Below are 27,150 nucleotides of genomic sequence, written 5' to 3' on the forward strand. Positions count from 1 at the left end.
ATTGGAGAAGTAAAAGAGTCAGATTTAAAAAAAAAAAAAAATGTTTTTAAAAAAATCTGAGGAAAATACATGTTCTACTAATGCAAAGCCTCTGTTTTCCTCTAACAGCCACACTGAAAGGATTCATCCAATTTATAGATTTTTTCAGAAATTTAACCACAGACTCACCTCACAGTAAGTAGCACATCAACACTAATGTATCACAAATGAATCACTAATTATTTGTATTGCTTTTATGGTTTTCAGAGCGGATGATGTATTACATTCCTCTGGAAAGCAAATACAGCTATTCAAACTTTTTACCACGAGATGTCACTAATGTGCACCGTTTTGTAAAGTCTCAAATCTTGAACCTTTACACGATACAGTTGAGGGGAGGATTGTTGTGCTTTGTGCTTATTCCACAAGCGTCTGAAGCTGAAGAGCTCGTAAACTGTATGCTCGTCCTTGCAACTATTTTGGTATGTCGCTAAAAGTTATATAAATGTATATGCCATCGATGTAGAGATTCATTTACGTTTTGATTTGTCATACAATGTTAAAATATAATGAATGAATACAATGTTCATGTCGCAAGGAAGATAGGAGAAATTGCATATTGCATTGATTTTAATTTTCTTCTTAATTTTATTTTATTTAATGTAAGCGTCAGCCTCAGTCCACGTGCATGGGTGACTGCTGAGCACACGCCCTGTATGCTTACAGAAGTCCTAGCTTTGATAAGACAGTCAGTGAGTCAGCTATTCTGAGTCTCGGAGCACAGCAGTGGGGCGGTGTAAGAATACAGTACGGTTAAGTTCTCTTGGTCGATGGAAGGTTGATAACCAGTGACGCAGTTACATTTTTGCAGAGGTCGAATTATGCTCAGAGTCTCGAGAGCGTGAACAATACAGATGGTTTCTTCCCTCGTTTCAGGGATTATGTTGTCGTGTGTGACTCCTGTGTGTGTCCTGATTCTTTTCAGCGTGGACTCTAAATCAGGTATGATCTCTCTCTCTCTCTCTCTCTCTCTCTCTCTCTCTCTCTCTCTCTCTCTCTCTCTCTGTGTGTGTGTGTGTGTGTGTGTGTGTGTGTGTGTGTGTGTGTGTGTTTTCTGAAGAAAAAAAATTCTTTGTGAAAGTTATGGATGCCAACAGGTGGCAGGATCTTTCAAAATAAAAATGCATCAAACAGACATTAAACTGGCAGCACCCTCATAGAAGTTCTGAAACAGCAGCTGCAAATTTGAAAGATATGAAGGGAATATCATTTTACCATAGTGTAATTAAATGCAAATATAGCCTGAGTAGTAATGTACAATCCAGTCCACTCTAATGTTATTCCTTGGATTAGCCAGGTAAAAAAAAAAGGGTTCTTTTACACATATTGTTAATGGTGAGGTGAATGGAATTGAGGTGTAGGTGAAATGGTCTTTAGTCTTCGGCAGCGTGTTCTGTGGAGGTGACTTCCATGCAGGGCTGAGCAAACAAGGCAGGACCCAGGGAGCTTCACAGGGCACAGCAGGTGTGGGGAGGGTCACCTTCACATTTCTCAGCAAGCTCTGGAAAGCAGATTCATCAGTGGATATTACCTGAGTAGCTTGTGTGCTGCACCAGTCGTGGGAGGAGCATGTTTCATTTGCGTGCGCATGTTCTATTTCATTAAAATTCTTGGTAAATTCAGAGATCACATCTTACCTATTCTAAAGTTTGATGTGAACATTAATTGCAATTTTTAACCATAATAATAGTTTATGCATTGTGTGTTAATTGGATAACTGCATTTCTGAGTTGGACAGATGTTATTGTTAAAGTTGATGGTGAGTGTATATTGTGGTAGTTACATTGCAACACACTCATGAGGAGTCAAAATAATTGTTTTATTGTTGAAGTTAGGTGTTTTAGATATAATGTAGATCATGTATGCAGTATTTATTTTGTCAATTACTTTTATCTCTATTATACATCTTTACATAAAAAAATCACCATAAATTATTAACTTTGTATTTTTCTCTGGTGTTGTTTAGGTAATGGTTATAAAAGAACATTATTCCGCCTCCTGAATCCTATAAGAAGCTGTTACTGCTAACATTTATTTACCGAACATAACATTTATGTTCACTTTAGAATAACGACCTTCTTTACTAAATACCTTTTTATATACATATAATAGAGATAAATGACATACCACATTTGTTGACCCCCCCCAATACAGAACAATTACAGGTGGTTGGTCCAGAAGCTCCTCTTGTTGCTGTAACTGGTGAAGATCTGGTTCTGCCCTGTTTTATCAAACCCACCACCAGTGCTGTGGACATGACAGTGGAGTGGTTTAAACTCTATGTAAAGGACTCATTAGTGCATCTCTATAAGAATCATGAAGACAGAAATGAAGATCAGGTGCAGTCCTACAGAGGAAGAACGTCACTTTTTAAAGAGGAGCTACAGAAAGGCAATGCTTCACTCAAACTTTCAGATCTTCGGGTCTCCGATGAAGGATTTTACAAGTGTCTTGTTGAGGACAAATCCTGGTCTGATGACATCACCGTTAATGTCACTGTTGAGGGTAAGATCTGTTTCTGCACTTAAGGTTTATACAATAAAAATTATACTGTCTTATTTTTTTTTTAACATTATTATTCTGTTTGTTCATACATAATAATAATGTTAAAAAAAAAATAAGACAGTATAATTTTTATTGTGTATAAATTTAATTTATCTTTAAAGTATAAATTTTATTTATCTTTAAAGTGACCTTTAAAGATGATACATCATCTTTAAAGGTCACTTAATGAGCACTTAATTAAGAACTGTATGCTATTCAATTCAATTCAGTTCATTTTTTATAGCACATTTAACCATGGACATTGTCTTAACGCAGCTTTACAGAACTAATACTAATACTGGCTAGTGTTGTAAACTTGGATATCCTTGTGCAGTAGTCTTTATTGTAGATACACGATGAAACGAGTCTGCAAGTCAGAGCGTACTGGCATGGGCGCTGCAGTCATCAAGTCTGACTTAAAGTTGTAATACATTGTGAATATACACATTTTAGGGGCAGTCCCATCAGATAGCGACAAAACACTCGGGTGACAATCAAAACATGAAAGGATGTAACAGCCCCCACCCCAGATCCTGGACTTTCACCCTTAATCCCATTAACATAACAGTCTTTCTCAGACCCCTTCATTAACATAGAAACGAGTTCACCTCTAATGCTTGGCATTCCTTCTTGACTCGGACCTTGAATCAAATGGCCACCTTAAACAACGGGACAAATGGCACAAATGATAACCTGAGTTACATTGCCCCTTTCCTTTCATATTAATGAGATAAAGGAACCACAAGTCTAATGTAAAGTTTGAATTTAACTAGCATTGTAACTTGATTTCGCTTCTACATTATACACAAAAATATGCTAGAACTTTTACTAGAAGTAAAACAATGACTTAAAATTATTTTCCCACACTAGGCTGCCATTTGCTCTCAAAATGGCATGGATTCCAAAAGATGTTGGAAACATTCTTTTGATTCTGATCCATACTGATATGATTTCATGATGCAATTCAGATTTTTCAGGTGTAATTTCAGGCACACTGATTCTTCACACTGAAGCAGCAAGAAATGTTGAAATAAATGTTAATAATTGTTTGTAATTTAGTAAATATTTAAACCTGTAGAGATCTATGAACAGCAGAAGAAACTTATTAAAATTGGAATAGAAACAACTTTTTGTAGATACTTTTTGAATATTTTAGTATTTGGTTTGTCACAAATTAGACCCTCTTTTGGGCAGATTATGTTACTTGTATTTGATGGTTTAAAGGCTTTCATTTTTTTAACTGATTATAGCTCAGGGAAGCTACCCTGTGATCAGGATGGAGAGTTTTAGTAACTCAGGAGGGATTCATCTAGTGTGTGAGTCTAGAGGCTGGATCCCTGAACCTGAGATTCTGTGGCTGGACAGAGAAGGAGTGACTCTGACCGCTGAAGATACACAGATACACAGAGACACAGAGGGCTTCAGCGTTAAACGCCGCATCACTGTTTATGATTCTAGTGACTCCAACAGGTTTTACTGCAGACTACTTCAAAAACATCACATGATGGAGGCAGAGGTTATCATTAATAGTAAGTGTTCATTACAAAAATGCTTACACTTAGATTTTTACTGTTATTTTATGCTAATCATTATAAATGAATGTGATTAATAATGACACATGAGCATGATTAACATATACAATTTCTGCATCAACATTATTTGTATTGTATCTATTTTCAATACAGTACTTCTGTAAGTAATATCTTTGTACCTATACATTAATTCTTGAAATATTTCTTAAAAATATCTGTGAGGTAAATGTGGTTTCATTTTAGGTAAATTCTTTGACGCTTGGAAATGGATTGTCAGCATTTCAGTTACAGCATGCCTTGTTGCTGTTGGATTGATGATAACTGCATTTATTTGTCACAAGAAAGGTAAAATTTAAATCACTTTCTTTAACAACACTGTAGAACCTGGTTGTTAACTCTGCCATAGCTGAGCAAATTGTGGCATAGTTCCTGAAAGCAAAATGAAATATTACTGACATTCAGAAAAAATGATATGAAGGAATTATTCAAGATTTTATTCAAGATTGCTGAAGGGAACCAATACTTCCATTTCATTACATTTACCTCAGTCTGATTAATGGCTAGGACAGGTGAGGTAGTGTGTACATATAAAAGACTGTGATCGCAAAACTATGCAGATATATTTGATAAACACATTTTTGTTGTCCCGTTACCTTATAAATGATACACCCTAAAAATGTGTATTTATATAGGATGTATACAAAATATGTAAAAATAATATCGGTTTTGTTCACAGAGATTCAAAAGGAGAAGCAGTTCACAGGTGAGAATGAACATTTTGTACTTTTAAGATCGTTCTGGCTATTTAATTGGGCAAACTAAAGAAAGAACATAAGACCACCTTTAACCTAGAGACATTATAAAAATGTTTTAAACAGTGAGAGTTTACTGAGGCTTCAACCTGAATAAATCTAATCACAAAGGTATCTGGGGGTTTGTTAGGTTGTTTGGACTGCTGTAGTAAAAGGGGGTTGAAACAAGATTTGGACAATATTAACTGATTAATGGTAATAAAGAAGAAAAATAGACATAATACTGAAGTGTGGTGGGGGTAAATTACTAATTTAAAAAACAATTTCACTAAAAAATTTGCAATCTATAAAATTATCTTTAAAATCATCATTAAACAGTAATTTCACAGATTTCATTTGGAGGGCTAATTCATTAATTGATCAAATATTACTCACCTAATAAAGGTAAAATTAATGTTTTAAACACTGCAATTCTAAAAAAAAATGTAGAGTAGTAATGTAGAAATATGAAAAAATAAATAAAAAAAAGGTCATTTTTAAAACTTATGAACAAAAAAGCAATGAATTAAACCTCAATGTCTAGTTTTGAACAAATATAAATGATTGCTTACTTACCTAATTTACAGACTTTGTAAAGAAAAAGCTGTATGCAGGTAAGAAAGATTTTTATCATTATTACTGTGAAATCATATTCTGTAATTTGTGTATCAGTGTGTGTGACAGCATTGCCTTGTTTTTAATCCTGTGTTATTGAGTGCATGCTGTGATGAGGGATGTAGTTGTCTATATATGGACCACTTTGGTATTTGCAAACAACATTGGTCACAATAAGGCCTGAGTAGCCTAGCAACCTGATGCAACTTTGTTATAATGTGATTGATGAATCTAGCTCGTGGTTGTCATTAGCTAAAATATTATCCACTGTATCCACCGTTATTATGTATCATCACTAAAAGACAGGAAGTATATCTGTATAGCTTACGGTCTTGTCTCTGTGGCTAATTGATCCTGAAAGGTCTAGTCTGCACTGACAGCACATGTAAAAACTTCATAACCTTTAAATCGAAGCTTTTATACTAAAGAAAACTTAACTGACGCTAATCTCTAGATACTTGAAAATTTGTTGTTTGTTGGAATGTTCAAGTGTTACAGTTGATTTATGACTGCATTATTGAGGACTTTGAACACCTCTTTTTCTTAGTTGAACCGATTTACCTTTTCTTCCCTTGGTGATAGCTCTCAGCAAGCTTTGCAGTGTCATGGTCAGCAGGGCTATTTTCTTTTCAGGAATTCAGTGAAACCATGTTTTTATCAGTTGTAGATTGTGATCATACAGTTAAAATAGAGGGAGTTTTCTATTATCCAGTCTCTGTTGCCATGGAATTAGCAATGTGACTTCTAAAATGTGGCAACCCAAAGTTTAAGGATGCCATACTTTATCTGCAGACTTACTTGGTTGCTCAGTGTGCACAGTTTGTGTCTTGGCATGGTTGTTCTTCTGCCTGCTCAGACAAAACATAATATTTGTTCTGAACTAACAAATATTATATAATCTTTACCCTACACTGTTACTTTAACACAGAGATTGTGTTGTTTGTTTAAGATCATGTAGGCTTAACAGCTTTGTTGGTTAACACTGGTTTGAACATTGCTCGCTACTCCGGCATTACATAAGAAAAAAGTGGGTAATGTGGTCACATGTACAGCACAAGGGCAGCATTTAAACCAGAGGGAGTGAACCAACTTGACCTCCTAGATCACAATTTACAATGAAGCCATGTAGCTGGAATATTTCAGTTTGAGAGTTATTTTTTGTTTGTTAGTTATTATCTTAAGTTATAAGTTTTTTTTATAAGTTTTTTATGTTATTATAAGTTATTTCACATTGAGTTTGTTTAATACTTATTTGATCTTCATGTATGATATAAGAAAGATATTTGTTTAATTTGATTTTGATTGTTAAACTAAAATTATTTATTGTTTGCCTTAATAAAGTGTGTAAATAAAAAAAATGCAGTGGTTAAATTTAAACTTTTTTTACTATTGGTCATTGTTTAATAAAATGGTTAATAAAAGGTTAATAAAATGTATCAATAATTGTTGATATCGACTGATATGACACATTATAGTGATGATAAACTTTTTAGCTCCAGCCCTATACATAACTATGCATTTTTATTAAAAAGGTGGTATATTTGTTGGATAGTATATCATTTATCATTTCAGATAAATTATTGTATTATCTCAATTGTAATTAGGAACGTTATGATGTTATGTACAGTAGTTGTTTTTCAGGTTGATATGAAGTTATTGTGCACTGAATTTCCACACTTTACACACAATTTACTAACCCTAACCCAGGGAATATCCTATACATTCCCTTCTCTGACTTACTAAGTCCCACCCCCTTCAAGAATCTGGTTCTTGGGTGTGCAGCAGTTCATCTTCTTCTCTTTCAAGATGTGCAACAGGTATGTCAGAATCGTCCTCATCACCAGAGTCACGTTCTTAGTCAGCCTCTATGTCATTCTGAGTCGTCTTCTCTTTTTTGACTTGGGCCTGCCACTTCTCTCTCACTTCTACATACTTTTTCTTGACTCGTGCTTTCTTGACTCCCCTCTTTGCCAACAGCTTTATTGTCTTCTTGTCTTTTAAGCCTTACCTGGAGAACCTGGGAAGTCATACTACCTTCTTTCTGTACAGCTGTTAGTGTAACCCCCTACACATACCTTGTAGGCTCCTTCCTTTTTGCGCTCCTTTCACTTTCTCCTAAAGACCTTCATATACACTTGATCTCCAGGAACCACTGGACAGGGAGCTTATGCTTACTCTCTTACCTGCTTGTTATCATCCTGTAAATAGATGTCTTCATGTATAGAAGTTAGTAATTGCATATATACAGTACTCTCAGCTCCATTTGCAAGGACCGCTAGGATAAGGTACAAGCATATGTCAACCTGTTTGCATCTCATCTGTTGATAGATACATAATTTTGTGATTGCCACACACCATTTACATCCCCCTAGGCTTCAAACTGAATTATTTTAAGGGGTTGCCTGTCAATGAATAGGAACAAGATTTTCTAGGCTAGGATCAGGTTGTATGGTGACCATCGGGGCCATAATTATCTCATGGCATCCTGAGACCATTTTAGCCCCCAAATCTGTAGCATTGCTTTCATTAATAATACCTTTTTTGGGAGCCTAACACTTAACAATGGTAAATTGTGTTGGATACATCATGGAAGATCTCTACTGAACTATTTGATTGGTATGCTGGATCCATCACTCTTCTGAAAAACCTGTTTACAAACAACATCAAATTGGTGACACATGCCATGATCAGAGTCAGTGTACAGTATATATTAGCAACCAGACCCTAGCCAAGTGACACATGGGGACGAGAGCCTTTGAAACAAAACCATATATTTATTTATTTTTATTGTAATTTAACCCCATATTTTCCCTATATGCCCTATATGTTCTATTTTATTTTATTGTACTTTTTTGTATCTTATTTTTATTCTTTTATTTCAGTGATTTTTATACCAAGGGAAGTCATTAAATGCATTTCACTACATTTTGTATTGTGTATAATTGTGTATGTGACAAATAAAATTTGAATTTCAAAAAGCTGCAAAGACACAAAAAAACCACATAACCCCCTGCCCTATATCTTTACAGACAGAGCAGATTCAATGAGTGTGGAGACACAGCAGTAGATTTAACAGTGGCCATTGATAAAGCAATATATCCAGAGCCACACGGCAGCCAAAGAGGCTGCACCTTTACAGAGAAGGGTATAGAACTATGTTGAAAAATTGACAAGCCTTTACACAAGCACTTATGAGGGGAAAGCTCTGGAAAGTACAGGCAAACACTGATGAAGCATCTTTCAAATGATGTATTGCCAGTCATCGTAGTGAAGATAAGCAGTGCTTCAAAAGATGTAAATACTGTCTATGAAGTGTTACACCAAACTGTTGTTCCTGACAGTGAAAGGTGTCATAGAGTAGACACTTGTGGAGCATTCACAAAGATGTTTGTAGAGGCTATAAGGAGTCATGTTACAAGGAGCCTGAAGATCCTCTTAGAGAAGAAAAGCACTGTATTGATACAGGATCAATGTTTTTGTCCCTCACCTCCTAAATATAAGTTCAGTGTTAGTTATAAGAGCTAAATGGCCTTTGATCAGTCATTACAGTAATCAGTAATTGACTCAGGATACATTATCCTTACTGCAACTCAATTTTTTAAAATTGTGTTGAAGCTGAAACAAGAAAAGGTTAGCGGAACAAAAACCTAAAGCAGCAAAGCAGTGCATGGTAAGAGAATAGGAAGCCAGACTTCTTAAGCTATTGAAACCCATTCATTGTTGCTAAGGCTTTCAGACATAATCTCAATTCATTGGCAAAAATTTTTAAAGGAATTTACTGATTTCTTTTGAGGCTATAAAGCTGCTGTTCCTCAGATAAAGTGCATTGAAGTGCATCCTCAATGAATGTAATGAACATCCAGGTTTTCTGATTGGTTAACTGCAAAATGGAATTGTGAGGTCATGGCAATTGAAGAAGAAACAAACACATTTCCTAGTTTCAGCCAGTTTGTTAAGTGTCTTACAAGAAAAGCCAAGATTGCTTGCAATCCAGTGATATCCCTGTATGATCTAAAACCAAGTGAAAGTGAGAACGGGAAAGCTTCCACAGTCAAAGGAACAAGAGAATTTGAAGGAAAGAAGAACTGTCTGCAAGTGAAGCAACATCCAACAAGGTTACACAGGATGTTAGTAATATCCAAACCTCCACAGTGGTACTAGTATTGGTCTCAACCACAAATGAACGAAGTCTTGATTTATTTATATGTGCCCTCCTTGGACTATCTAGTCCAGAGTTGTCAAACACACTTGTAAGTGTTCTTTGCCAATTAAGGGTCCAATGGCAGTCATGTGTGATATACGATGAAAAGTCTTTGTTTCTCACTGTGCTTACGGATATACTCACATATGCTGTTCCTGAGCAATTAAAATGTTTAGATATTTTAAGTTTGAGAAACCTTCGTTCTTCATTTTCGCCTTCATGTAGGGTTGAGACCAAAACACTTCTGGTTTGTAAGACATGATGAAGATTGGTTAAGCCTAGATTGTAGTTTAGGACTGTGTCATGGAAAAAGCAGAGAAACTCAAAATTAGTATGATATGGCAGAGCCTGATGTGCACATGCTGTGTGAGATCTTCACTGTTCTGGTTATGTAGACTCATTTTTTTTTTTCAAAAACGGTTTATCATTACAAATTCATTCATGAAACACAAGAGTGTGAAAGTAGGTTTTAAAGATGAGGTGGGATACTGTGCTAAATATGATTTGCTAAAAAAAAGAAATATCTGTTTAATGACAACAGTTGAGATTGTTCAATATATATTTAACATGGCCACATGGCTCAACTCTATGATGAAAATCTGGATCATGTTAATGAACTTGGCTCAAGCTGCATTGCAAGGAAGTAAAAACCTCTTGATATTAACAGACTTACTGATTCCAGGTCAGCTAGAGGTGTTTGTGGCTGTGGTTTTAATCCTTTATTTGCTGCTATTATTGGTTTGTCTGCCTGTGATAAGGAATTTAGTTGTATCGGTAACTGGTTTCATGTGAGGAAACATATTTATTTTTAGTTTTTGACTTAATAATCACAGTAAAGTGTAGTGTGTATATGCTTTCTCTCACACACACATGTTACAAGAAAACATTCGGACAAGGAAAGAAATTTTCCGTCTTCTTTTTTATAACCATAGTAAGCAAATGTTGGAAATATATTTGCTGCCAAGAGCTCACAGGGAATTTAAAGCTTTATTTTAAAATGTAAAGATTTTTTTAATAATATATGTAACTTTTTTATTAGCAGATTAGTAAATGATTGATCTGTTTATTTTGCAGTGATTTTTTATTACCTGATGTTTGTGTGTAGTGTATAGTGTTCTGGTCTTTCACTGCCATCTAGCGGGCAAAAAATATAACTACTTAAAACTTTACATTAAAAAAAAACTTCTTAATTTCATCCATCATTTAAATTAAAGATAAATAAATAAATAGCTCATGGTGTTTTAAAATATATAATTCAAGAGAAAACTGATAAAAAATGTGGATATATTTTACTTATTTGGTAATATAAAAAGTGATTTTAAAACAATGGGAGAAATAAAATCTTGTTAAAAGGTTACATTTTCTGTTAGGTGAAAAAAGCCATACCTGTCAGGCTCATCATACATTTTATCAGGAATTTATATTCATAATTTATTTCTCACAGAATTGTTTAATAAGTAAAAGCTTATTGATTAACCATTACAAATGGTTAATCAATAAGTAGGACAAGCAAAATAAATGTAGAGTTTGTTTGTTTGTTTATTTATTTATTTATTCATTCATACATACATACATACATACATACATACATACATACATACATACATAATTTATTACACATAGAATATTGCATATATTAAAAAACAAAATAGCATACAATGACAAGTTGTACAAGCAAAAATAAATATGTAGGTAATTTTTTTTGGCTACTTTTATTAAATATAATTTTAAAATGTCTTCTGTTTTGTTTCCTTCTCTAAATTTTCTGTTCATTCAAGAAGTCTTCTGTCTGTGTGTCAAGGTAAAGAAGATGATGTAGATTTGAATTTTAAAAGCCACTGAATTAATATAGTTATAGTTAGGAAATATATATTTTACAAATTCTATTAGAAATCTTAATAAATATAATCCATTGGATAATGATTTTAATCCTTTTTCGCCTGCATACTCATGTCATACAATGTGTGTTTTGTCTCAGTTGATGTGACTCTGGATCCTGATACAGCTCATCCTGAACTCATCCTGTCTGCTGATGGAAAAACAGTGAAATGTGTAGTCACGTGCCAGGATCTCCCTGATACACCACAGAGGTTTAATGAATCTGTTAATGTTCTGGGAAAGGAGAGTTTCTCCTCTGGGAGATTTTATTATGAGGTGCAGGTCGGACAGAAAACTGCATGGATATTAGGAGTCATTGGAGAAAATGTTAACAGGAAGGGGAAGATTACAATGAGCCCTCTGAATGGATTGTGGACTGTGGCTATGTGGGATGAGCATCATTACTGGGCTTATGAAGACCCCTCTGTCCCCCTCACATTGAGAAAGAAGGTGGAGGTGGTGGGGGTGTTTGTGGATTATGGGGCGGGTCTGGTCACCTTTTATGATGCGAGGTCCAGCTCTTGTATTTACTCTTACACTAATCAGTCTTTTACAGAAAATCTCTACCCTTTCTTCAGTCCTCGGTCCAATGATGGAGGTAAAAATTCAGCACCACTGATCATCTCTCCTATAATTAAAGACTGAATGAATTTTAACCTCACAAATGTTTTCTTCTTCTTCTACTTTCGGCTTTTACAGTCAGGGTCGCCACAGCGAATCATCTGTTTCCACCAATATATTCCTCAGGCACCTTCTCACTCTCTTACCTGTTGAGCAATCTAGATAAAAAACTGCTTTCTACATCCCACTCTTCCTAGCCTCTTCCTCCAAATGCTGTCCTGTACTTTCTTGATCCCCACCATGTTTCCTTATCCTATTTTCTCCTTCCACATGACACACCTAGCACCCTCCTACCTCTCACTTCTGCTGTAGGTTCCAAGTCAGCTGGAAGCTCTTCCTGATCACACAAAGCCTGTTTCAGCTTCTGTTTGAATTCCTCACAACATTCTTACACCACTTGGTCTTCTTTTCTATCTTTCCTCTCCTCTTCTTCCTGACCACCAGAGACATCTTACACATCACTATCTGATGCTGTCTGGAGACACTCTCTCCTAACATCACCTTGCACCTTGCTAATCTCGCTCAAATGGCCTCTTCTACATAGAATGTAATCTACCTGCATACTCCTACTTTCACTCTTATATGTAACTGTGTTCCTCTCCCTTCTGGAAATAAGTGTTAACTAAAGGCCACCATCATCTGTCCTTCTAGGTTCCTTTCCTTAACACCAAACCTGCCCCTGATCACCTCTATTCCCTTCACCAACATGCCTGTTGAAATCACTACTCTCTCCCATCTGGGAATACTCTCCAACACCTCATATAACTCACTCCACAATCTCTCCTGCTCTTCTAACTCTCAGCCTACATGTGTAGTATAACCACAGATGAAACTGATTACGCTGTCTGACACTCTTTTCACCTCTAATACATTTATGTATTAATGTATTAATCTATTAAATGAGAATTTTTTTTACTATTTCTGTTTAAATTTAGATATGCATGTTCCTTTGTAAAGTGCTGTAAAGTTTTATTTTAAATACATTATCTATGTATTTATGTATTTATTTACTTATTTATTTGTATGTTTGTTGCAAGTCAAATATTAATAAAATCAGTTAAAGTCCACACTGAGTTTTACTGCAAAATGAAATATGTTCAATAAACTGTTTTAAGTTCAGCTGCTGATGTCTGTTTTAATCAAAACCGAGCAAAAGTTTCCCATCTCCCTGTCTAAAAGGGAAATTACGTGGTCCATCAGAAAACATTCAACTCAATGTTGTATTCATGTTGTATATTTAAACGCTAGACATCCGAGGGAGCCTCATTAATATTCATGATTGAAGCGCTACCTGATTGACCAATGAAACGTTTCGGCTCTGACGTTTCATGTTTTTCTAAGAAAATTACAGTGAGATGATGACAGTGAACAGTGCAAGACACAGGATTAACCAACCGGAAATATACATTTTCTTTTATTTTCTGTTTAAAAAGTTCCCTCACTGAATAAAAATGAAAATGTCATTATGTGATAAACAGGTAAATTCTGAGGAAAACTATAAGTCTCTGTGACTTTAATCTGTTTTGTAGTGAAGTGAGACATTTGTAAAACAAACCCTCAGTTCAGACTAAACCCACTGTGTGTGTGTGTGTGTGTGTGTGTGTGTGTGTGTGTGTGTGTGTGTGTGTGTGTGTGTGTGTGTGTGTGTGTGTGTGTGTGTGTGTGTGTGTGTGTGTGTGTGTGCCTGTGGGGCGGCGAACAAAAAAGTTAGACAGAAAGTGAAAGTGTTTGTCATTGTATGAAAAACAACCAAGCGATAGTCAGAGACTTTGTACCTTTTCATTCAGTATGGCAGAATATCAGTATGCTGTGATTTTTGAGGCCAACAACCTCTCAGATGTAGAAATGAAAAAGATTAGAAACTATTTTAAGATCAAGCGGCAGTCTGGCGGAGGAGACTGTGGGGAAGTGAAAAAGGTGGGAGACAACACCTATAAGATAAACTTCTTGGAAAAAGAAGGTGGGTGAAAATTTATGAGAAAAATACATTATTATTATTATTATTATTATTATTATTATTATTATTATTGTTGTTGTTGTTGTTGTTGTTGTTGTTGTTGTTGTTACTACTACTACTACTACTACTACTACTACTACTACTACTACTACAGCACAAGACAGAGTATTAAGCAAAACTGATCACATAATCAGTCTTCCTGGACGAGGAGATTTACACATCTTTATAAAACACCATGATATTAAAAAAGAAAAACAGCATCTGCTACATTTCACATCAAAACAAGTAGGTGCTGCTTTGCTAACATACTTCCTGTTAAGACAATAAGGAAATGCATAGTCTTGATGTATAGGAAATGCCAAATGAATTTTCATGCGTAAAAACTACTATACTTATTACAGTATGAGGGTGAAATGCTTTCTTTAAATATCTATATCTGTTTGTTATTAATTCTTTGTGTTTTACAGGTCACTGGAGATACACCTATGCAGAAAGTTTTTAAACTGGACCCATACTTACTAAACTTTCTGAAAGACAATTCAAAAGCAAAGTCAGATTTAAATGATCAGCTCTCCTCTTTGCTAAGCAGCTTTAAGTTAGACATGGTTACTGAGACAGTAGTGGTAATAAGGGATGCAGTTCAAACAGGTCAAAGTGATATCCAGCAGAAGTGGGAAGAAAAGATGGATATAGTGTTCTCAGACCTGCAGGATCGCTATATATTCCATTTCGAGGTGGATCCTAAGAGGCTAGAGATTCTACAAAAACAATCTTTCCAGTTCTCAAAAAACCTTGGGATTTATGAAGAAAAAGGTTTCGTAGTGATAGTTGGAGAACAAAAGGAAGTGCAGAAGCTTTTAAATGATTTAGATGCTTTTCATTTGCGACAGCAAGCCCATAAAGAATGTCCTGTGTCTGAGACACATTATGCACTTGTGAAGGAGCAGTTTGAGCAGAAGATGAAGTCCGATTATCCAAAGATCCGGATTTCACAGGAGCGATCTGGCACTCTTGTCCTAAAGGGTCCTGAAGATCAAGTACATTCAGCAGAAAAAGAACTTAATGAGTTGCTGAATCGTATTAAAAAGGAAAGAATCACATTGCCTCATCCCATTAAAGCATTTTTGTCATCTAGTGGTGCTATTCAGATCTTTCAGACACGATTTCAGGAGAATCTCTGCAGTCCGGTTTTGATTGAGGCCACAGGCTCTGGCTCGGATTTGGTTCTGCTGAGTTTGTCCACAGGTGCACTTCAGGAAGCAGCAACTGCAATACGGAGAGATCTGTGTATGGAGACGGTGGTGCTTGAGAAAGCTGAATCTGAGTCACCAGGAATCGATGCTTTGAAACAGGCTTTGAATCCTGCATTACAACAGGCTAATCATGGAACTTCTAAAGTGGAAATTAGCTACGAGCCAGGACCAGTGTCTGACCCCACAATGAGGGTGCAACTGGTGGGCTACAGCCCTGAAGTCAATAAATTAAAAAATATTATACAGGTCCACAAGCAAAACTATGCAGAACACAGTGACATTGTGCCTCTATGTTTAGCAGAACTAGTGGATAATTTATCTGAACTTCTGTCACTACTAGGTGTGAAAGCATCTGGTGTAAAACTAATGGCTTCATCCTCACCTTCCCCATGTGTCCATGTCTCAGGACCTCGGTGTAAAGTAATTGATATGAAGAAGAAACTGCAGTCATCATTTAGCCATCTTACATGGAAGAAAACTTCAGTAAATGGTCCTGGAGTCCTGCAGTTCTTTCAAGAGGAAGGTTTAAACACACAGAGATCATTACAGAGTTCCTGTCAGGTTTTGATAACCCTCAAAAATAATGTCCAAACAAGTGCTGCAACAGCCACAAGCACAGCATTTAGCAGTCTCCCTACCATACCTGCTTCTGTGTCACATCCACATTACTCTGTGGCCGTGGAAATTGTATTTGGAGGTCTTGAAGTTCAGCAGGTGAAGCTAATAACTAATTATTAAAACCCTATCATGAAACATCATCTGGTAGTTTATGTTTTTTGTTTGTTTTAAAATTTCTTCTGAACAGGCCGATGTACTTGTTGCCCCCATGTTGAGTACACACTTGACCTCAACAAATGTTGGGAAAGCCTTTCTTAAAAAAGGAGGGCAACAATTACAGAGAAATTTTGATTCTGCCAAAGGAAGATGCAGAATTACACCTGGAGATGTTCTGGAGGTAGATGGGACTCCACTAGGGTGCAAAAAGGTTTTCTTTATTGAATGCTTACCTTGGGCTGGAAATGCACACAACAGTGAACAGGTCAGAGAAGTGAAAGAGTTTCAGCACCTGTCAGTGATAATGCTACAGCAATTCATGGAGCTTTAAGACACTGTTTATGACACTTGTCACATTTTTTTATAGGCATTACGATGTGGAATTAAACAAGCTTTGGCACTTTGTGAACAGCAGGCATGGAGCTCAGTTGCTTTTCCAGTAATTGGACCTGGAGTGGCACTGGCTATGCCTGTACAATATGCCTCTAATATTCTGGTTGGAGAGATTAAGACTTTTGGCAGGGCTGCATCCACTAGTTCTCTCGGGACCATACAAATTGTAATAATGCCTAATTACCCAGATTCTGAAGAGGTAAGAGAATATAATTTGTCAACAATAAACATACTAAATACCACCACTAGGTGACACTAAAGTCACAACAATGATTTTTTCCCCCACTGTGGTTTCTACGATTAGATATACCAGGTAGTTAGTTCTGGCTTAACTGCAATAATGGTGGATCACACAGGACAGGGTAAGTGTTTAGTTTTAAGAAACTTTATTATTAGGTATAATATTCCAGCATGTTTGGCAGAATGTATTACTATATTAATTTAACTACATTAAACATATTTCACTGGCATCCACAGCTGCCTTACAGTCTCTAAGCTCCGAAATTGATGAAATCACCATCCCATTAGCCAGATGTCAGGTCCATCTGATATTTGGAGACATCAGCAGTGAGACTACTGATGTCATTGTAAACACCACAGACTTTACTGACTTACAGACAGGTGCTGTTTTACCCTAAACTTTGCATTCAACCATTTGTTACATTATTTTGCTACAAAAAAGGGGTTAATACTGCTTAATTATGAATGTCTAAAAAATTTATTTCAGATGTGTGCAATGACATCCTGACTATTGCTGGACCACAAGTCAGGGCTGCTATAACAGGAGGTAAAAGAAAATCAAAGAAAAAAAACAACAAAACCTTAATACTCAGATCTTTGCAAATTATGTGTTTATAATTCAAGTCTTGTCAATATATATCAAAATAATTGCACAATGTGATGAAACACTTTCAAGCTGTTGCATAAAAAATTAAGTGTGTAGAGTGTGAAATTTAGTCTTGTATTTTACAATATCAAGTCATATTATAAGGATCAGTGTTTGCTGTGTGTGAAGAAATGGAAGTTTAATAAATACATATAGATAAATGACAGATAATTGATATTTACTGATAACTGGAAAAGAAGGCCAAGATTCATTTGCTGCTCTACATTTACAGCATTTAGCAGACACCCTTATCCAGAGTGATATTCATTACCCATTAGTATTGTTCCCCAGATATTAGAGCCAGTGGCTGCAGTGTGTGTAGTCTGAGGTGATGTTGTCTTTCTACAATCGCCTGTTATTGCTGATGTCCTGTATGAATGAGATCAGAGCACTGGTACTGAATTGCTCAGTTTTCACTTGCATTTGTAGAAATTAGAATTCAACACAAATGCCATAATAAACTGTAATACAGCTGGTCAGCTTGACTAAATTGGTGCAGAACCAGGGGGTTGGGGTCTGGTTGACATTCTTCAGCTTTTTCCAAAACTTGAGACTTTGCTCTTACGTGATAAAATTTCAAATTTAAATCTCTCTCTCTCTCTCTCTCTCTCTCTCTCTCTCTCTCTCTCTCTCTCTCTCTCTCTCTCTCATATATATATATATATATATATATATATATATATATATATATATATATATATATATATATATATATGTGTATATTTTGGGGCCCGAAAGTTTGGGTACCCCAGGTAAACATTTGTATAAATGTGCATAAAGAATCCAAGAAAAGATGGAAAAATCTCCAAAAGGCATCAAATTACAGATTAAACCTTCTTATAATTTGTCGAAAAAAGTTGGATTTTATTTCCATCATTTACATTTTCACAATAACAGAAAACAAAAAATGGCATCTGCAAAAGTTTGGGCAACCTGCAGAGTACTGCCCACTTGTACTGCCCACTTTGGCAAGTATTACAGCTTGTAAACGCTTTTTGTAGCCAGCCAGGAGTCTTTCAATTCTTGTTTGAGGTATCTTCACCCAATCTTCCTTACAAAAGTCTTCCAGTTGTTTGAACTTTCTGCACTATCTGTCACGCACTGCTCTTTTAAGCTCTATCCATAGATTTTCAAAAACCTTCAGTTTACGCCTCTTGATATAATCCACAGTGGATTTTGAGGTGTGTTTAGGATCATTATCCATTTGTAGAAGCCATCCTCTCTTTAACTTCAACTTCTTCACAGATGGCATCAAGTTAGCATCCAAAATTTGTTGAAATTTTATTGAATCCATTTTTCCTTCTACTCGTGAAATGTTCCCTGTGCCACTGGCTGCAGTACAACCCCAAAGCATGATTGATCCACCCCCATGCTTAACAGTTGGACAGAGGTTCATTTCGTTAAATTTTGTGCCCTTTCTTCTCCAAACGTACCTTTGATTATTCCGGCCAAAAAGTTGTATTTGAACCTTATCGGTCCAGAGAAATTGTTTCCAAAATGCATCAGGCTTGTCTATATATATATTTGCAAACTTCAAATGCTGATTTTTGTGGTGAGGATGTAGAAGAGGTTTTCTTCTGATGACTCTTCCATGAAGACCATATTTGTACAAGTATCTATTTATAGTGGAATGGTGTACCACAACTCCAGTGTCTGCCAGATCTTTCTGGAGGGATTGTGCAGTCAAACTTGGGTTTTGACTTGCTTCTCTCACAGTCCTGCGAGCTGTTCTTTCTGATATTTTTCTTGGTCTTCCAGAACTTGCTTTAACTTCCACTGTTCCTGATGACTGCCATTTCTTAAATACATTCCAAACAGAGGATATTGGCATCTTAAAACACTTTGGTATCTTCTTATAGCCTTCTCCTGTTTTGTGAGTGTTTTCAGTTTCAGTTTATGCACTATTTTCAGTTTCAGTTTTCTAGACAAATGCTTAGAAGAACCCATGGTGCTGATTGTTGGGGCAAGGTCAGATGAGTCTGGGCATATAAAACCTTTGAGATTGACATCACGTGGTCTTTCCAGATGATGATTGAGAACAATCCATGACACTGTCAGGTCTCAGCTTTCCAAAGGGGGTGGTGCATGCTAAAAACTCTGCAGGGTGCTTTCAAAACTTTCGAGTCCCACTGTATGGATGTAGATTTATATCTACATCCATTAGAGGCTAAAGGTGCAAGGTCAAAAATCTCCAAGATGACATGAGGAAGAAACCTTGATAGGAACCAGATCCAAAAAAAAAAAACATTCTTGGTATATTCTTGGCTATTCTACACTGTACAATTGAATTATAAATCATTTCTCTACTGGATACCATAAAGGCAAAGAATATTAAATAGTCTTTATGAACACAGCAGCAGTTCTTTGGAACAAAAAGTCAACAGTAAGTGACCTGTAGGGGTAATTGTGTACTGAAATGATGTTTTTGGGAAACACAAACTTTCTAAGGTATTCCACTGGTTTTGTTGACTTTACAGAAGAAATTGTCAGTGTACCATTTTATCTCATTTTCCATCTTCTCTCATTATGCTTGTCAATAGTTGTGCTGTCACAAAAAACTTAAATAGTGGTGTTTGAGTCATGCCTAGTAACATCATCTTGGTGTTGATCAGTAGAGATAGAATACTGTCTTGTGGAAAGATTGGTAAAAGGTAAGTGTGGTGAAGAAGCATGTTGTGTTTTGTTGGAAAGAGGAATGATTGCTATAAGGCAGCTGGGACAGGGAAAAAATATGAAAATACCAGTAAAAAGCAGCTAGCTGGTTTCTAAGTACAAACCCAGTACAAATCAAGGATGTTAATAAAATAAGCCCCAATCTTCAGGAACTTGTTGTTTTTAGGATATTTTTAGATGCCACCCTTTAGATTGTGTCTACACTTCTGTTTTCATTTATAGTAAATTTATATATTTATTCTTTTAAAAGTGTCATGCTAACGTGTTGTAGCATTATCTTTTATTGATGACATCTTGAATATTCATGAACATCTTACAGTCACAAAACTTTAATTCAGCTTCTTTTTACCTTCTATGCAGCATCCTCTCTGTATTTCTCACATGCTTTATTTGTTTCTGATACAGTATGTACAGTGGGGCAAAAAAGTATTTAGTCAGCCACCAATTGTGCAAGTTCACCCACTTAAAAAGATGAGGGAGGCCTGTAATTTTCATCATTGGTACACTTCAACTTTGAGAGACAAAATGACAAAAAAAATCCAGAAAAATCACAAAAATTCTGAAAAGTCTGATTTTTAAAGAATTTATTTGCAAATTATGGTAGAAAATAAGTATCTCAATACTTTGTTATATACACTTTTGTTGGCAATGACAAAGGTCAAACGTTTTCTGTAAGTCTCCACAAGGTTTTTATACACGGTTGCTGCTAGTTTGCCCCATTCCTCTATACAGATCTCCTCTAGAGCAGTGATGTTTTTGGGCTGTCGCTGGGCAACATGGATTTTCAACTCCCTCCAAGATTTTCTATTGGTTGAGATCTGGAGACTGGTTAGGCCACTCCAGGACCCTGAAATGCATCATACGAATCCACTAATCCACTCCAGCCCCAAAGCATGATGTTTCCACCCCCATGCTTCACAGTAGGTATGGTTTTCTTTCTCCTCCAAACTCAACAAGTTGAGTTTTTACCAAAAAGTTCTATTTTGGATTCATCTGACCATATGACATTCTCCCAATCCTCTTCTGGATCATCCAAATGCTCTCTAACAAAGATGGGCCCGGACATGTACTGGCTTAAGCAGGGGAACACGTCTGGCACTGCAGGATTTGAATCCCTGGAGGTGTAGTGTGTTACTGATGGTAGCCTTTGTTACTTTGGTCCCAGCTCTCTGCAGGTCATTCACTAGGTCCCCCCATGTGGTTCTGGGATTTTTGCTCTTGTGTTCTTGTGATCCTTTTGAAGCACCAGATCCAGGGAGATGATCAGTGGTCTTGTATGTCTTCCATTTTCTAATAATTGCTCCCACAATTGATTTCTTTGCACCAAGCTGCTTTCCTATTCCGGTTTCTGGTGTCCTTTGACAGCTTTTTGGTCTTGGCCATTGTGGAGTTTGGAGTCTGACTGTTTCAGGTTGTGGACAGAGTTCAAACAGGTGCCATACAGTAAATACAGGTAACGAGTGGAGGACAGAGGAGCATCTTAAAGAAGTTACAAGTCTTTGAGAGCCAGAAATCTTGCTTTTTTGTAGGTGACCACATTTTCCCCCATAATTTGCAAATAATTTCTTTAAAAATCAGACAATTTCTTTTATTATTTTGTCTCTCATAGTGTACCTATGATGAAAATGACAGGCCTCTCTCATCTTTTTAATTGGGAGAACTTACACAATTGGTGGCTGACTAAATACTTTTTTGCCCTACTGTAAGTTTCATGTAATTATGGCTGATTTTGCCAAAGTAGGGAAGGTCATTCAAATTGTGAGTGGTACAGTTTAGTGTGTTTGAGTAAAGAGGTAAAGATCTTTCCCATTCACATTCCTTCTTCTTCCTAATTCTAGTGCAGGTAGAAAAAGGAAAAATCTTTATCACCCAGCCTGGAGATTTCCCTTGCAAGGAGATTATGCATGTGTGTGGAGCAAAAGATACAGGCATTATTAAAACACTGGCCCGAGATATCCTGCTTAAATGTGAACAAAGTGGCTACCAGTCAGTAGCCATTCCTGCTATTTGTGCTGGTCAGTATTCATGTTTAACAAATCTTCATTTTAAAGGAAATTTATTAAAAAATTTAACAAAGCTGGAGTATCACATTCACACAAGTACTGAGATTGCACGGACATACAACAAAACTATTTAGCTACCATACATCCAATTTCCATTATTTTCCATCTTCCTTAAGATTTTTTTTTATTTACTAATAAGTACTATAATTAAAATCCACTTGTGGTAAATTCAGTTTATTTTCTGTTTTAAAAAAATGTGTATGTGTAATGTGTAATTAGTTTGAAAAATTGTAAATTTGTTGTAATAGACCTACTAGTGCATAGACTAGCATATAACTCTTCGTGGAAAATACTAAACTATCTGAGTACTGTGGGCTTTGTAGGGAAAGGAGGGTTAGATGCCCGTCTGGTTGCTCAGGCTATTCTCCAGGGAGTGAAGGATGCTACAGTACAAGCTAACCTCAACTATGTTAAAATAATTCACATTGTTCTGAAGAAAATCCATGTCTTTTTGGAGTTCAAAGCAATGGCACAACAGATTTTTGGAAAATTTACCCAGAAAACAGTTGAGAAAAAAACACATCAGTTACAATTATTATACTATTTAACTTGAGAGTAAACATATCTGTTATCATAGCTCTATTATTTTATAGTTTTTTTAATTTTAAAGCTGCCATAGCATGAACAAATGCACAGTAATATCTTCATCTCCATTGCTTGTCTGATCCTTGTCTTTCTTTTTTCTTTACCAGCTCCTTTGTCATTAACACCTTTCAGAGCAGCTCCATCTTCTTTGACCCTAGACCATACCTCTCTTTTGCAGTCTTTTCCGGATCAGAATATCAAAGCTGAATTTCTTGTAGTGGGGATAGCTAATGATAATGTCTCAAGGGCATGTCAAGAGCTTCAACAAGCATATCAAAGCCAATGCTCTTCTCAATATGTTTCACAAGATGAACTTAAGCAACTCACTTCAGCTGAAATTGATGATATTCTCAATAATGTGAATTCTCTGGGTATTCAGATAAGCCAGGGAGGCCCTAATGGGATGGAAGTTAATGGACTAACAAAAGGGGTAAATAAATTCATGCAAATGATACGAGGGGCTCTTGTCAGAAAGGTATGTAGTAGTTTTGAATGTAACAAAGATATTAAAAATAAATGTCCTCTGTTTCTGGTTTTGTTTATTTGCCAAGCAGTATTATTATTTATGCTTTATTTATGGAAGGCCTGATTACTGTGTGATCATGCAGCAATCTGTCATTGTAGATGAAAGAAAAAGAGCAGGACATACTTTTTTCCCATGTCAGCTGGTGCATTTTGGGATTAAGAGGAATCTGGGAGCGGTTACCTAAAGAGGCTCATCATCAGCTGGAAAACAAAAATGTTGCAGGAGGGATACTGGATGCACAAGCACAAAAATGGACTGTAAATCTTGTGAAAATGGAGGCCACAGCAATTGGGTTTACAGCTGTGGCAAAGCTCAAAAGACTGGAGAACTCATCAGGTATGGGGCTTGATTTTACAAATAACAAAATTAAAATTGAAAAGTGAACCTTTTGATCTGATTAAATGTACTCATATTGGTTTATTTCTATGCCTCAGATTTCTTTTTTCCACTTTACTGGGACTGCATGACCACAGGGGAATTTTTAAAGGTGGTTCCTCTGCACCCCAGCTCTGCTGAGTACAAAAGAGTGAAAAGTGACTTCAAGAGAACAGTCTCAAAAGCAGTTGTCAAGGTGTGCTGTGTAGACTGAATATGAAGGAAACTGAAATAATAAGAATTTGCAGTAAAAACAATACAAAGGGCGAGAGTGTTAAAACTAGGGATGTACCGATACCACTTTTTCTCTTCCGATCCGATACCAGCATTTGCCAGTATCGGCCGATACCGATCTGATATCTGTTCTTTTCTACCTTTAAAACTAAAGTATGTATACAACTCGCTTAGTTATTAAGATTTATTTGTTTCTGGCAAAGAAATACAAAAATGCCCAATACTGGATGAAAAATGAAAACACAAGAAACCTTAAAAAAGTACTAATGTAGTAGCAAACAGTACTTTTAACAGTTAGTAGTGTAACAATCTAAACCATGTATACTGCAATTATTAAATTAAATTATTTTCTGAAGAAAAGGCAATATTTTATAGTGAATCTTAAATTAGAACTCTTGAAACACAATGCAAAATGTATTAAACAGTTTAACGCGCTGAGGTAAATGGAAAGGGCGCCTGCTAAACTTGCTGTCTGCCGCAGGCGGTTGTTCAACATATTTCCCATAAAATGTATTATATTTATTTTCATTAATGTAATTTAATATATAAGTGTATTTTTCTTAAAAGGTTAAGCAATAGTCTATGATGTTTGCTGTTCATTAATCAACCACCACGGGCATGGGGGTCGGAGGTAAATCCTGTCCCACCCACGTATAATGGTTACGACGCCCATGGATTTCAGGAAGCAGGAGCATGTTCAATGCTGTAGGTAAAAAGCGGAATGGAGTTTAACTTATTAGGGAATTCCTCAAGCAAAATGGATTCGACTGGCAGTGCTCTGAAAAGTAATTAACAAAAAACAAAAAAACAAGCTTTTTACATTTTTTTATTTTTACAGATTGAACGTATTCAAAATGTGAATCTGCGCCGGGCTTACGAAGTTCGTAAGAAAGAGCTGCAGGACAAGAATGGGACAGATGGGGCAGGAGAGAAAGTCCTATACCACGGGACCACAGTCGATGCCTGCGCTTCTATACAGAGCACTAACTTTAACCGCAGATTTGCTGGACAAAATGGTAATGGTTCATTGACTGTTTGACTAAAATGCATCACTCATTTATATGTTTTCAAATGTTTTAAAGTTTGAAACAAAACTTTCTAAAATTTGGTTGTTGTTTTTCCTCTGTAGGAACAGTGTATGGACATGGGACATACTTTGCTGTTAAAGCCAGCTATTCTGCTGATCCCACATACGCTACACCTTCTACAGATGGGACGCAGCTCATGTTTGTGACACTTGTCCTAACGGGACGTTACACAGATGGAAAAAGTGACATGAAGGTTCCACCTCCTCGCTCATCACAGGACCCTAATGACAGATTTGACAGTGTGGTCGACAACATGCAGAATCCCAGCATGTTTGTGGTGTTTCATGACTGTCAGGCTTACCCAGACTACCTCATCACATTCAAATGAGGGCACAGCTGCAGAGCATGGCTAGATTTAATATCTATAGATCAATTTTTTTCTAACAGATAAGCTGAGAGTGATCTTTGGGATTAACAGTAGGTAACAGCTGACTTAAATGCTTAATGTAGACTGTACTGCTTCAGGAGATCAACAACATATCCCAGAGCAAAACAATTTATATGTTTAAACATCATAATCAGGATTCTGTAATACTGCTATGGCTCTTTACACACATGCGTAATCCTAAAATTAAACATTATTAGCTGCGTTTCTCCATGTGTCTGTGTTCCCATAATTTGTCCACTGGATTCAGATTGTTTAAATATGAATATGATAATTCCCCCTCAAACAATATGATTTTGTTCAGAAATAACAGAGCAATGTAGAAGTTAGCTGAATTATCTTGATTCTGTTAAAGGCAATATGAATAAAATAAAATGTGTATATTTACAACATATACTGTATGTACGTTCCCTATATTAGTTAAGCCCGAAATGTAGTTCAGGACTGTATCAGTGAAAGAGCAGAGAAGCTCAAAATTATGATACTATCTGTGATATTAAAGGATGATGGGGCAGAGCCCGATGTGCACATGCTGTGCGAGGTCGTCAATGTTGCTTTGGCAACATGAACTCGGTTTTTTGAAAAACGGTTTCATTCATTCATTCATTCATTCATTCATTCATTCATTCATTCATTCTCTTTCTACCACTTTATCCGAACTTCTCAGGTCACGGGGAGCCTGTGCCTATCTCAGGTGTCATCGGGCATATAGGCAGGATACACCCTGGACGGAGTGCCAACCCATCCCAGGGCACACACGCTCTCATTGAATGCAAATTATATTTGAGTTACATAATTTTATTTTATGTTCATTGTGGTAATAGTGACACCTATAGGTGAGCAAATGAGTAGTGTTAGTTTCTACATTTTCATGTGACCAGGCTAGCTGTGTTGGTTTTGTATATACAGATAGCAAGAAACCCATGGAGTTACATGTGGAATAAGAAGTGTAAGATTCTAAAAATATTTGACTGGAAATTGTCTCCTAACCTCTCCTGGACTTCTGAAAAGAAAGCACACATTGTATGTTCATTTATTTTGGGGTTTTGTACTGTGTGAGATGATTCAGTTTTTAAAGGCTATAATCTGAACTACTGTATGTCATGGAAAAAAACTCACTTGCATGTAGCTAAATGTATATTTGGTTTATTTTATTTTTTTCATGGTGTTCATATCATGTCCACAGCCCTTAAAAGAAGACAATAAATGTTATGACATCAGTTGAAGTGTGTTTTTTAATCAGAAGGAACCGTTATAGATATCCTTACTAGGTCCCACTTTTTTTTCGCTAGCCTCTTCCTCTGAATGCTATCCTGTACTTCCTTGATCCCACACCATGTTGCCTTATGGTTTTTTTTCTCCTTCTAGGTGACACACCTAGCACCATCCTACCTGTCTCCTTGATCACTTCTGCTATAGTTTCCCAGTCATCTGAAGCTCTTCCTGACCACCCAAAGCCTGTCTCAGCTTCTGTTTGAATTCCTCACAACTTCCTTTTTCATCTTCCACCACTTAATCTTCTTTTCTATCTTTGCTCTCCTCTTCTTTCTGACCACCAGAGACATCTTACACATCACCATCTGATGCTGTCTGGTGACACTCCTACTGTACCACCACCTTGCAGTCACTAATCTCGTTCAGGTTGCCTCTTCTACATAGAATGTTATCTTCCTACATACTCATACTTTCACTTTTATATATAACTGTGTTCCTCTCTCTTCTGGAAATAAGTGTTAA

The 27,150-nt window shown here is 36.3% G+C and overlaps 2 protein-coding genes across 9 annotated transcripts; both read left to right on the forward strand.

The window, feature by feature from the left end:
• The first annotated feature begins 326 nt into the window (after positions 1-326).
• Positions 327-13,340, forward strand: LOC113663022 (butyrophilin subfamily 1 member A1-like). Of its 7 annotated transcripts, none has more exons than XM_027178254.2 (9): positions 327-461; positions 916-981; positions 2,194-2,544; positions 3,834-4,112; positions 4,359-4,460; positions 4,852-4,878; positions 5,494-5,520; positions 11,701-12,198; positions 12,300-13,340. In XM_027178254.2, exons 2-9 carry the CDS (start codon positions 921-923, stop codon positions 12,416-12,418), a joined length of 1,464 nt encoding a protein of 487 aa, XP_027034055.1. In that variant the 5' UTR covers positions 327-461; positions 916-920; the 3' UTR covers positions 12,419-13,340. The 7 variants fall into 7 exon arrangements, with proteins under 7 accessions (XP_027034055.1, XP_027034056.1, XP_047671398.1 ...); XM_027178255.2 differs by lacking the exon at positions 327-461 and adding an exon at positions 739-786; XM_047815442.1 differs by lacking the exons at positions 327-461; positions 12,300-13,340 and adding exons at positions 7,229-7,338; positions 11,501-11,523 and having other exon boundaries at positions 793-981; positions 11,701-11,807.
• Positions 13,341-13,930: 590 nt separating this feature from the next.
• Positions 13,931-26,633, forward strand: LOC113663020 (protein mono-ADP-ribosyltransferase PARP14-like). 2 transcript variants are annotated; one of them, XM_027178249.2, is made up of 15 exons: positions 13,931-14,181; positions 14,333-14,463; positions 14,646-16,145; positions 16,237-16,470; positions 16,573-16,797; positions 16,903-16,960; positions 17,076-17,219; positions 17,326-17,385; positions 21,996-22,172; positions 22,544-22,726; positions 22,913-23,280; positions 23,430-23,667; positions 23,766-23,902; positions 24,779-24,956; positions 25,070-26,633. In XM_027178249.2, the coding sequence occupies exons 1-15, from the start codon at positions 14,010-14,012 to the stop codon at positions 25,354-25,356; spliced, it is 4,092 nt and encodes a 1,363-aa protein (XP_027034050.2). In that variant the 5' UTR covers positions 13,931-14,009; the 3' UTR covers positions 25,357-26,633. The 2 variants fall into 2 exon arrangements, with proteins under 2 accessions (XP_027034050.2, XP_047674639.1); XM_047818683.1 differs by lacking the exon at positions 14,333-14,463 and having other exon boundaries at positions 14,045-14,181.
• The last annotated feature ends 517 nt before the right edge of the window (positions 26,634-27,150 follow it).

Source organism: Tachysurus fulvidraco, chromosome 1 (genome assembly GCF_022655615.1).
Source record: "Tachysurus fulvidraco isolate hzauxx_2018 chromosome 1, HZAU_PFXX_2.0, whole genome shotgun sequence".
Classification (NCBI taxonomy): Eukaryota; Metazoa; Chordata; class Actinopteri; order Siluriformes; family Bagridae; genus Tachysurus; species Tachysurus fulvidraco.

Excerpts from the sequence above, each read along its gene's own strand:
- LOC113663022 (XM_027178253.2), top strand. The coding sequence starts at position 894 with ATGGTTTCTTCCCTCGTTTCAGGGATTATGTTGTCGTGTGTGACTCCT. Across the intron at positions 4,461-4,851 it reads ATTTATTTGTCACAAGAAAG|AGATTCAAAAGGAGAAGCAG; the intron begins GTAAAATTTAAA and ends TTTTGTTCACAG. Across the intron at positions 5,521-11,700 it reads AAAGAAAAAGCTGTATGCAG|TTGATGTGACTCTGGATCCT; the intron begins GTAAGAAAGATT and ends GTTTTGTCTCAG.
- LOC113663020 (XM_027178249.2), top strand. The coding sequence starts at position 14,010 with ATGGCAGAATATCAGTATGCTGTGATTTTTGAGGCCAACAACCTCTCA. Across the intron at positions 16,146-16,236 it reads GAGGTCTTGAAGTTCAGCAG|GCCGATGTACTTGTTGCCCC; the intron begins GTGAAGCTAATA and ends TCTTCTGAACAG. Across the intron at positions 16,471-16,572 it reads ATGCACACAACAGTGAACAG|GCATTACGATGTGGAATTAA; the intron begins GTCAGAGAAGTG and ends ATTTTTTTATAG.